At 36.3% G+C, this 12,591-nt stretch overlaps 2 protein-coding genes across 4 annotated transcripts in view; both read left to right on the top strand.

Moving 5' to 3' along the window:
* LOC129578841 (uncharacterized) overlaps positions 1 to 9,133 on the top strand; it is a 125,666-nt gene extending 116,533 nt beyond the window's left edge. Inside the window, exons 16-21 of the mRNA XM_055468023.1 lie at positions 917 to 1,069; positions 4,227 to 5,707; positions 5,861 to 6,025; positions 6,178 to 6,279; positions 6,487 to 6,590; positions 6,728 to 9,133. Coding sequence (XP_055323998.1) covers positions 917 to 1,069; positions 4,227 to 5,707; positions 5,861 to 6,025; positions 6,178 to 6,279; positions 6,487 to 6,590; positions 6,728 to 6,882 — 2,160 coding nt within the window. The 3' untranslated portion in view covers positions 6,883 to 9,133. The remainder of the gene's footprint in view (positions 1 to 916; positions 1,070 to 4,226; positions 5,708 to 5,860; positions 6,026 to 6,177; positions 6,280 to 6,486; positions 6,591 to 6,727) is intronic.
* Positions 9,134 to 10,568: 1,435 nt separating this feature from the next.
* The window catches only part of LOC129578842 (uncharacterized), a 61,358-nt gene continuing 59,335 nt past the window's right edge, over positions 10,569 to 12,591 (top strand). For 2 of the 3 annotated variants that reach the window (XM_055468028.1, XM_055468024.1), the window contains exon 1: positions 10,569 to 10,922. The gene's annotated coding sequence lies outside the window, so the exon portion shown is untranslated. Of the gene's footprint in view, positions 11,216 to 12,591 lie in introns of all 3 variants that reach the window. The other variant, XM_055468026.1, reaches the window with a different exon arrangement.

Raw genomic sequence — 12,591 nt, 5'->3', positions numbered from 1 at the left:
TATACATATATTTGCTTGTAAACTGTTTGATTGTGATTGCTCAAGTATTTGTTAATAACAACATTTGCAATTATACCGGCACATAAATCTCTAATGTTTTTCCAATTGTTTATTCAATGCCATTGTTGCCGATGTGGCATAGTGTTTGAGCGCCTCTCGTTGTTCGGTAACAAATTTCCCATTTCAAGCAAAAGTTTAATAGCGCATTTGGCGAAATCGTTTTTCCGAGTTTCCAACAAGTGCCCAATTAAAACAGCGCAATAGAGGGTGGAGAGAAGGAAAGAGAGGGAGAGAAAGGAATTGAAAAACAAACAAAAATCATTTCCATTTGACGATCGTGTATTTTCGTTAGAAATTGAATCTCTGACATTGGATGTCAAATCCATTCAATTGACTTTCCTTCTTGCCACTCTCTTGCCACTCTCGCTCGCCCACTTTCACCGTTATCCATTTTTGTGTTCGCTCCATTTCCACGAACTTTTCTCGATGATATAAAACCTTTTTTTTTTCGAAAAAAGGATTTGCTATAATTGAATTGATTTCAATATTTTATGAGTATATTTAAAATGCTTTAACTTTTTCATTTGATAGGGGCAATCAACAATCAATTACTGAGTACTAAGCATGATATCCGTCACTTCGTTTCAACTGTCCAACTTATTATCATTTGGCAGCCAATAACATAAACTGACAAACAGTACCTTTTTTTGCTAGCCATCGAATTTAGTACATTATGGTTGTTTTCTTTTTCATTGCATCTTCAGATTTTTCTTTCTTATTCTCTGTAATTTCTTATTTGCTCGTGTTCATAGCATTGATCCCGTTTGATAAAAACCAATATTTCAGTTTAAAATTCAATTCATATTAACGCAAGAAAAAACAACTTATCCATTTCTCTTTCTTTTTATTTCATCAGATCGATCAGCTCTCCGAAGTTATGACAGTGTCACCAAATGGCTTTTGGCATTTATCGTTACCACACAGCTTGTATTTGGGTGGATCGAACAACGCACAATATTTACCACTAAACCTCAAGGAACTTGGCTCGTTTGTGGGATGCATACAAAAAGTAAGATGCAAACTTAGTCTCTTCGTCATCTCCGTCGTGTTGGTGGCAATTTCTTTTTTGTTTCGCTACTCTCACTCTCTGTCTCCCGTTTCCCTTTGTTTTTGCGTTACTAAGCGAATGCAAACACTATGGTAGACTGTGTGCTCGGCCTGCTGTGCATTCCGAAAATACAAAGAGAAAAAAAACTGAGTGTAATCCCAAATTGTGTTTAAATAAAAGTTTACTGCAGCAGCAACCACTGCCGCCGCCGTCCGACATCGCTGTCTCGGTGCTGTTCTATTTATGGGTAGCCCCTTGTTTGCAATATTTCATTTTGCCGTCACAAAATCCACATTAAATGTGAGAGTTAATTTTGTTGAGATTAAAATTGCAATCTTTCATCGAAGCACGACATCGAAATCGATTTTACTGCACACCGCAAAGAGACGGCGAAAAAAAAATCAGTTGACATCCATCTGATGCAAATCATAGAAATTACCGCAGCCAAGTCAAAAACAAACATAAAAAGAAACAATTTCCTATTCAATGGAAGCAAAAAAAAAACTCAATCCAAACTAAGAGACGAGGGGAAGGGGTTGCAAAAAATAAAGTCAGAGCTGAATGAGTTTGTGAGCAAGATGAAACCAAACAGATTTATGGATTGTAACAAAAAGCTAACCAACTCTCACACTGAACTCTCAACTCGCATAACATTTGTTATGCAGCATCGGAGCAAAGTCAATGTAACACATTTAATATATGTTTGTAACCAATGTAATAGCTATAAACCATTTTCACATATGTCTGAATGTGTTATGTGTGTGTGTGTGTAAGTTACTTTATCTCTATGCTAAATGTTCGCACGGATACAGTAACACACACACACACACACACACACGCGCGAACACATGAACACGCATACTCATCGCTTGCTCGTAAACGAAGTGGTTTTGTGTGTGCATACGCGAGAAAGAGAGCTTTTATGTCATGAATATACCCATACGAAATTTACATTCCATCTTATTTAAAGCATTTAGAAAGGCGTTTAAATTTAAGAAAAGAAAATAATGGCTTTGCTACATGTGAACGCGACATCGAGACAAAACCGAATTCTCTCTCTCTCTCTCTCTCGCCGCTTATCCACACATGAAACGTTGCCATCGCTGTCGTAGACAAGATCTACCCACGGACATCAAGCCAACGAGACAGAGAGGGAAAAAAAATTTAAAGTGAAATAACAAGAGCTTAAAGTATTTACAATATCGCATATCTCAGTCAGAGTAAAAATCGGCTATGTGTGTAGAAGTTTTATTTCTCTCCTAAATATCATGCGACGTTTTATACGTGAGACAGAAACGATGTGCAATGCAATGAGAGATTCCAAACGTTCTCAGCACTGTGTTAGCAAGAGCAAGAGTAAGAGCAAGAACAAGCAGAAGATGATGAAGAAGAAGAAGAAGAAGAACAAGTGGGAAAAAACGAAGAACGGCATTGAGCACTAAACTTTATGGTTTTATCAAAATTGAACTGAAATATGTGTTCTGAGTAATAAACCTGAAGAAATGAGGAATCTTTCTCACCACTCAGCCTCTCATTGGCTTGGATATTCGTTGTTTTTCGCTTAACTCGTTGCGTGTGTATGTGTGTAGGGATAGGATGGTTTTTGTTGCTACTTTATTTGCCGTTTTCACTTCTGTTAACTTGCATACTATTTCGTTGATTTTATGCCATAAAGATCGACTTTGGGATTTTCTTATATTTGAACATTTCGATTAAAATATGAGCCATCATCTACCGTACGTATTTTGATGTGGCAATGAGAGCACGAAACCCCTATTCAATATACACGCACAGACGGCGCAATAAACAAACATGTCAATTATTTCAATAATTTGGTTCGAGATTTTACTGAATTAAACAATAAATCACGTGTGCACCAATTAGGGATGGAAGCCTTTATGTTCACTCTTACTCTCCATGTTTCACTTTTGCTAAAATCAAATGCCAAACATGGATTCTGCTTTGCAAAATGGGAAAAGGCAAGGCAGGCGTTTGCAGCTGTTAGAAACAATTTTTTTGGGCACAGCTGCACCACTTGATTTGGCCTGCTTCATATTTTTGGTTTTATTAGGCCGGCTTTTATTATTGCGTGTGTGTGTATATATATTCAAAAACAATTTTTTTTATTCTTCACGAAATTTGATCCAATCCCCATCAAAAGAGACAATGAAAACTTTTTGGTCTCGCTTGTTAGATGGAATGAGTGCGGTTTAACCAAAGTCAGGATGGAATTTTCAAGTTATTTTTTTGTTATATCATTTAATTGTATGCCGAATAAAAGTTTAATTTAGTTTGGAATGTATCATAAATGTGGAAAAAGGATTTTGGAAAACTTTTGCACGCATCACTAAAATTTTCGGAATCTCAAAACCGAATCCAGTTTGGATTTTGACAGTTGCTCATTAAAGCTCTGAACGTGTATTCGTATGTATTATAGTATATAGTGAACGTTTCGATACACTGAGCAATGTTCGAGCCAGTAGCGATATAATTTTCTCTCTCTCTCTCTCTCTCTCTCTCTCTCTCTCTCTCGCACACGCTTGCTCGCTGTGGAGAACCAGATCTCTATCGCAGTGAGTGTAGTTTGTGAGTGGGCTTGTGTTCGCAAATCGTTTCTCTTGTCGTACGTAAATCGATATAAATTACAAAATTAGTTTGACTTTGTTCTTTTGATGCAACGAAGAGATAATCAAGTTCTGAAGCACTTCGAAATGCCCACGAATGTTGCATCCATTCTGTTTTGGCCCATGATAGAAAGGCCAAGTAAAGGGCAAACTGTTTAATTTGATTGACGTACTTTCGGAGTGAGATAGCCGAGCATCATTCAATTTTCTGAATCTTTCCGTACACCATTAATACGGGCGTTTCTCTGGTGAATGGAGAGCAAAGCGGAACACAGCTCATCGAATGAGCAAGGCGAATCCCTTTATTCATGCAGCATATTACAAAGAAGTGTAATTGGGTCACTCAATCTCGTTCTCACTCTTTTCCATTTCAGACGAGAGTGTCTCTCTCTCTGTCTCTCAAAGCGTTTCCTCATTCGAATCGATTGTTCTTTGATAAAACATGTAATTTACGGATTTTCTTATTTATGTTGTGTGCATTTTCCGTTTTATAGTTGGAAGTAAATGGTCGATCGATAGCCATTATATCGGAGGCGGTTGGCGGCACAAATGTTGATAATTGTCTGCACTCATGTACGAGCAAACCATGCGGACCATTAGCTCAATGCGTACCAAATTTGGAGAGCTACGAATGCCAATGCAACCCATCGAATTTGCAATGCAATAAAGCCGAAGAGTTGTCATCGGTGCAACAAACTCGTTCAAGCCTAACATCGTTTAATTTCACTGGTGTTTCGGACAATCGCTCAAGCATTCCTGCAAACGACAAGAATGCACTTGACTCAACATTGACGACAACATTGGCATGGGCAACGGCAGCTGTACCGAACTCAATCACAGCATCGACACAGGTCCAAACCAATTTGCATGAGGTGGAGAAAACAGAAGCAGTAGCAACAGCAGCAGCAGCCAAATCAGCAATGGCACAACCACCACCACCACCACCACCAACAATTGCTAATGACCGACGCAAATACAATGATAAAGTCATTGCTACTCTCGGCTTATCAGATACAACTTTGTATACAAAATCACCCGTGCTACAATTAAGTGACCCACATGCAAAATCCGATAGAATGATGGTAACTCAAGATCACAGCGATAATAAACGCAATAACAACGAAAATGCCGAATCTTATAGTGGCATGGCATCGGGCATGGGCAATGCAAAAGATTCAGAGGGTGCCACTGATTATTATTATTATTATGATGATGATTACGAATTTGACGATTCGACGTCCGATGCTGTTGTGAACATACGCACCACACCATCAAGTCTAGCAATGGCAACAACAGCTACAACGATGACAACAACAGCGAAACCAACGACGACAACCACAACAATCTCAACGACCGCCAAACAATTGACGGCTAAACCAATGGGTATCTCGACCGATGATGATGTTACTCGGATATTTGGGCGCTACATGTCCATTGACATGGAAAAATTACTGAAAAAGGAAGAAATGATGAAAAATAAAAAATTGAAAAATCTCCACAACAAAAGCGTAAAACCGCCGAAAAAGCATTACATTCCGATGCCATTGCTCGAACCACAATCACCATCGTTGGTTGACGATGAGGTCGAAATAGATATTATGCTGCCGACCACCAAAAATGATCAGCCAACGACAACAGTGAAAGCGGCAATTGAAAGTGAAAAGCAGCAAACGACAAACGATAAATCGACCAATGCCAACGACCAGCATACAACTAGCACCAGTACGGATGCCAGCATCAGCGCTGCCATTGCCGCCGCCGATGATGACGATGACGACAACGATGATGATGAAATGAGCGGTGAATTCGATGTGATGGGCTTCTATTCGAACGAAGATGTACTCACAACCAAAGAATTGATTGACGATATGGCGCGCATCATGAAAAATGGGGCCGAAATTCGACGCAATCAAATGAACCACAAAACAAAATACGTGCGAAAAAGTCATGGAGCTTGTTTCACTGGAGCTGATAGGTACATATTGCAATCAAACAACGAATAATTAGATTAATCAATTTGCCAGAAGAGCATACACACAATGAGGCAAAAAAAAATCAACCATAATTTACGTTTGTTTTTCATTCTCTCCCTCCCTCCCTCTCTCTCTCTCACTCTTCTTTGTTGCAGCTACTTCCATTACAATGATGCTGAAACGATGAAACAAATCATAAGTTACAAAATCGATTTGAATCTACGATTCAAAACACACTCACATAATGGATTAATTTTATGGACGGGCCGACATACAGCCCAGGTGGACGACGATTATCTACTGCTCGGAATTGAAAATGGGTAAGTTCATGGCTCCATATGCTCACCGACGATAACCGAAAACAGATTTCACTCTGCTCGTGCTAAATGTGCTATACATGTATCTGGTTTTATCAATACACGATTCGAACGGAATTTTCACAAAATGTATCTTTAATTTACAATCATTACAGGTACCTGCACTTTAGATACAATCTCGGTTCGGGTGAAGTCAACATCGTTTATAACACGACCAAAGTAAGCGACGGGCTGTGGCATCGAATCAGAATACTAAGGTAAATAGATTACGAATCTGGTTTGTGTGCATGTGTGTGTGTGCGTATGTGTGTTTTCGTGTGTATGCGATATAGAAAAGCTCTCTAGCAAAAATTGCCCGAGCAATCATCGAAAAGTTATGCGACTGCATGTGATTAAGTGGCATAAATCAGTGGCATGGAATGAGTTTATTTATCGCATCTAATTAATTCAATTGAATTTGATAGGAATTTGCAAGACGGTTCAATCGAAGTTGACGGCGGAGTGGAGGTGAGCAAGCGATCTCCTGGCAAATTGCGACAATTAAATACAGATACAGGACTTTATGTTGGTGAGTTAAATATTTGTGAATTTATTTGTGGCATTATTGCCATTTGCCCCGGCAAAATGCATACATGTGCCGAAATAAATTGAAATATATGCGATGGCATACACATCTAAAGCTCGACAATTATTTTCAACCCGCAGGTGGAATGCCAGACATTATGTATTATACAAGCAGACGCTATTATTCCGGCATTATTGGTTGCATATCGGAAATCGTGTTGGGCGGTGAATTGAAGCTTAGCCTCGATCCAGAGACACTTGGACTTGCACACAATGTGGAACCGGGCTACTTTTGAACAACAACAACACAATCAAACTGAAACCAATTCAATGCGACAAACATTCCAATAGTCATAAGGAAATAATCGTCAATCTACTAAAAACAAAACAAAAACCAACAAAAAAAAATCATGCGAAAATCAAATTAAGACTCACAACGTTAGGGTGATACATACGTGCTTATGTAAGGTAGAAGATTCCGTATAAGACACGGAAATAAGCCATCGAAAATCAGTCGATCGAACAAATAGATTAACATTGATTCGCCCATACAAAACAGCAACAAGAACATAACACCCCAAAACCCAGATATAATTAAAGTAAGACAAGAGACATGTGTAAAAGTCAAAACAGACATATATACAGTGAGAGAGATAGGGGCAAATGGAAGCAAAGGTGCTCCGGAAGCAATTGCAACACTGAAAACCAAATACAAGAGTTTAAAAATAAATGATGAGAGAAAATATACAATAATTGCCATTCAACAAGAATGGACATGTGAATGGAAAACGGTAGTTGATCTGATAAATGATTTTAGATAGATTTAAGTGAGAGAAGATTAAGAAGAGAACATAAAAACAAATACTTTACACACTGACACAAAAACCTTAATTCTAATAAGTATATTTGATTTTTGTTTCGCCGAACAAAAGCTAAGGAGTATATAGTTAAATATTAAAAAAGAAGAAGAAGAAGATATTATTTCAAAAGAAATTGTATTCTCACACAAATGAAGACCCACATTTTGTGACAACAAAGCGATTGCATATTCGCAGTTTTCATTCACAAACAACAAAATAAAACTCATTGATTTTTGTTTTGTTAAGGTAGACATAAGACGTAATTAGTTGCTAAGGTTAAACTGAGGTCAATTGAACAACAAATCAACTAATGCTTTTTGTGATTGCGATCGCAACGGGCAAACATTACTACACGGACAAAATGGTTCAAAGAGAAAATGGTGAGAATGTGAAAAGCAAGTAGTTCAACACAAACAATAAAATTGATAGAGCAACGATTCTATGTAAAATTATATATCGATATTGAGAGAGCAAGTGTGAGAAAAAGTGTGGCTGCATAAGAAATTTAGTTTAGTTTAGAGTTATAAATTAGTCTATATAAATGTGTGTGAGTATGACAAGAAAAAAAAACATATTTACAAGGGAAAAATGTAGGCAATAGTTGACTGAAACAACAACAAACGGTTTTTTATGCGTGTGTTTTGAACATTATCATTTGATATCATCCAAAAAGCAAATTACCTTTGAATTCTCATATCATTGACAACACTATCCGTGTCTATCGCAATATATTCTCCAAATAGATGTCTTTGTAAATTCAGCATAAATTCGCACCGAACTGATTTACCCAATTAATCATTATTAACAATCAAAACCAAGAAGAAGTGAAACGGGGAGCCGAACAGCAGGAGAAGAAGTGGAAATCGAACAAATGAACAATACTTAAATAGAAACCGATTTTATATATATACACACACATATGAATATTTCATTCGTTTCGTTTCATATCCGATAATTTTGCATATCTGAAATAATTTATCATGAACTAAACATGGAATTGAAGTCTATTAGATGAATCGTTCACTTTAGTTCGCCTTCTTTCTGTTTAACTTAGTGACGAAACCATGAAAATGTTATATGAACAGGGTTACAACAACAACAACAACAAAAGAAACTATTGAACACGTGAATGTACGATTTGTGTAATTCATCGCATTTGAATTCGTTGTCGTTCATCAGTCTAAATCAACTAAAAATACAATACACAAATCTATTTATACACATATTGAGTTGGATTCATTTTCTGGGCAAAAACTTATACACCTATACACGGCAAGAGCTTCTTCGTAATTTAGATTATCGTCAATTCGACATCACTGGATTTTATGTACATATTGTAGCAAATTAGATTATTTGATTCAATATCCACACAAGCAGCACAGACACACCACAACACACACACACATACATTCACACAAAGAAAATCAAAAAGCATCTCGTCTGATAGGTTCCTTTAATCCTAATTGATTATTGTAATTTTATCTACAGATACTTTAAATATCTATCTAATAGTCGTATTAAGAACATTGGTTCGTGCACATTGAGTTTGTTTATTATCAACACGATTCAGTTCAATGTTTGAATAGAAACTTTTCAAACTGGACAACAATTAGTCTAAAATGCAAAGCTCTAAAAACAATCAGAAAACTTACAAACAAATGAAAAGTTGAAAAAAAAACACAAACAATTCGTATAGATTACGTGAATACGCATGTTTAGCCACAATAAATATTGATAGACCATTTTTGTACAATGTAAAAAAAATTACCACCAATCAATGTGAATGTACAAACAAAAGAGAAACGAAATTGATGATTAGATGTTAGCAATGAACTGCTTTTCACTTGCAAATTTTGAATATCGTACCGAACTAAAATACACGTATTTGTCATTCAAAACTGTTGATTTTTTAGATTTGCAGAAGTAAAACAAGCAAACGAAATCAAATCAACCGCAATCAGTTATTATGGAATAATTTTTAAATCCGCGACAATTAATCAACCGTCTAAATCCAAAATGAGAACAAAAATAACAAGGACACACACACACATAACAATCATTTGAGTTATCGAAATACAAATAAGATGAAATGATGAATCATTTTTCCCATTTATTTTTACACATACATTCACCGTTAGGCACATAAGTGTTTTTTCATCGTCAAAAGACATAGAGCCACAATTTCCTTTCGCTACCAATTAAGATTCATGCTGAATGAATTCATGTTGATGTCTATTCAATGGCAAACACACACACACACACGGCAAACATATTTTCCGTTTGCTTATTCAAATTTTCTTTTTTGTTTGTTTCACACAGAAAAAGAAGAAAACACAAGAGCATTCGATCAGATCACTGTGTCCACTCTGCGTAGCAAACACGTTTATTTTTAAGATAAATAGAAAAATTATACACAACAACAAAATTAAGGCAACTGTGTGGAAAATAAAAGCAAAGTGAAGTCAGTGTTAGCAAATAAGTTAAATAAATTAATTTAAAATGTAATGAGAAATGCGTTTTTCTAGTTTGTTGATCTCTGTTTTTTCAGCCGAGGAAGTAATGCAGAATGCAGAAGTCCAACAGCTTTTCAACAGATGGCGTGTTCGATCAAAACTAGAAAAATACTTGCACAAGCACACAAGATTCTTACTAGATTTCAATCTGTATTGTCGTATTTTCCGGTTTTGCACACTCGGAGACCAATTCAGTGGAGAATTCTTGTTGAAATACATAACTTATTTTTCGGAAATTCGGCGAGTAATACAAACTGAGTCGGTTTCAAGTAATACAATTCTGGCCAAATGATTTCGGTTCATTTTATTGTTTTTTATCACAAACTCCAAGTGCATGAATACTCAGAATATAGGTTTGTGTCTTGACTACACTTGTAAAAAGTACTTAATTTAATTGAATTGAAATAAAAAATCTATATTTAGATCTATTATTCTGAGCCCATATTGAAATCGACCCAGTTCGAATAAAATTCAATTTTCACAATTCGGAATTATTCCAACAATTTTCCCAAGCAAAAAACTCTAATTTCAAGCCGTGTATCATTCCGGACAATACAATGGTTGTTGTTTTCTTTTAGTACATGTTATGTACTTATCACATTTGACGTTAGTACTTTCATTGCAAACACGCACACACACACATGATTTTGACACAATCAAAACACTCATATCTTTTCTAAAATTGGTCGAACAAAAAAAAAATATACGTCAAAAAGTTGAATTATGTTTTGATTGTTTCGCTTGGAAAAAAAATTAGTATTTTTTCTTTCGTTTTGACATTGTTTGCAGATAAAGCGAAGAAATTGAATAAAGCAACCCATTGATTGGTGTAATTTAAAACAGTGTCTAGAAAAGTTATTTGTCGCAACAATTTGTGCAAAATTTCGTCGAAAGAAGTATAGAAAGAGAAAAAAAAAATCACACACGATAGCGATAGATCAAACAAATACTTCCAGAAAACAGGTAATTTCCATGCAATTCGAAAAGTGAGATAGTGGGAAAGAGAAAGAGAGAGAGAGAGAGAGAGCGAAATCGGATCAAATGTTGTGAAGTTTCAATTTATATCAGCGTTCAATTTGAATTGATCGCAGAGAAGAAGAAAAACTGCACGAAAAAAAAACAAAAAAAAAAATCTTGGACGCAACCGAGTGCCGAATTGTTTCACAATTTTGAAAGTGTATGCGATCTTATTTGACGGTGAATTGTGTTTGAAACAGATGAAAAAAAAACTAACCAGCGCTTCGTTTTAGTGTCAAGTATGAATATTGCAGTGCTTTAACATCACTGGTAATCTAGATTTAGAACCGTACAAAGAACAACTGAACACCGAAGAGAGTAGCAAATGTATTGTCATTTGGATTGCGTTGGTCGTAACAATATGCAAGGTTATAAAACCAAAAAGAACAGACAGTTATCTAATGGCATATCGGAGGCAAACTTGCAATCAAAATTGGAATGCATTCCATTTGAACCATAGATATAGACGTGCACAGACGAGCGTGTCTCTCTCTCTTCTTATCAGAATGAAATTGAACGCAAACACAGTGAAGGAGAAGAAAGAAAAAAAGACAACAACAACAACAACCACATGAAAAAAAAAATTATAGACAATTGAATTTGCATTCTTTAAGTTATTTTTGGCCGTGTTGTTTTGTTATCGTAAATGTGCGCGTGAATAATTGTGATTCAATCAATAATAACAAACAGCGCTTAATGCGAACAGCTCATTGACTTGTCACCACTTTTATATTATGTCTGTTTTTCCGTACGGCATTTGCACTGTTCCCTTTTGTTGTTTCATTCGTTCCTGTTCCAATCATTTCCAATTCAATTATAAAAAAAAGTCATAAATTTGAATTGCAAAAAGAATATAACAACAGCCGGGAAAAGAAATCCGCACAAACACACAATCATACATGAAGTGAGGAGGAATAATGCCTTACAACAATGCTATGCATTAGAAAACGAAACAACGCGCGATTACCCGATAAAAAGGCAAAGATAATAATAATTCGATTGAATAGTTGTTCTCTTTTCAGTTTGAATAAAAATGCTTGGATGAGGGATTTGGCTGAATAGAGAAAGAAAGAACAAAAAAAAGTTATAATGAAGCACACATATGACAAATGAATGCCTGAGAATAAATGTAATTTCTGTAGTATTCGCAGAGCAAAACGACACAAAAATGATTCGCATTTCAAAGCGACACAAAATTCTGTTATCCGGTCAATACGACGCATAGAATTAGTATTTACACACTGTCTGTGTTCCGCTTTGTTCTGAGGACACGACAGCGTGTCGCTTGGTTCGAGTAACCAAATATTGTGTCGTTTTGAAATGCGACGCACATCCATTGCTCATATTGAACCGATAACTGAACATGGGAAGTTTGTATGAAAACCTCGGAGCGCCGCTGGTATTGCATTGGCTTCTATGGCCAAATGTACACATGGAAATATCTCGAAAACGGCTGGGTTAATTGGCAAAACGGACCGTGATGTCACTCCCAAAGGGAGTGTAAACACCCGGCTGGTTTGACGGCCTAGAATACAAATCCGGTGGAATTTGGGCTGATCCATGGATTATCAGGATTCGACCTGATTCTAGCACTTCAATTTCTTTCATAACAAAA

Source organism: Sitodiplosis mosellana, unplaced genomic scaffold (assembly GCF_009176505.1).
Source record: "Sitodiplosis mosellana isolate CC-2019 unplaced genomic scaffold, AAFC_SMos_1.0 Smas_scaffold_6226, whole genome shotgun sequence".
Taxonomy (NCBI): domain Eukaryota; kingdom Metazoa; phylum Arthropoda; class Insecta; order Diptera; family Cecidomyiidae; genus Sitodiplosis; species Sitodiplosis mosellana.
Note: the sequence above shows the minus strand (reverse complement) of the source record. Positions and strands in the feature narration are given on the sequence as shown.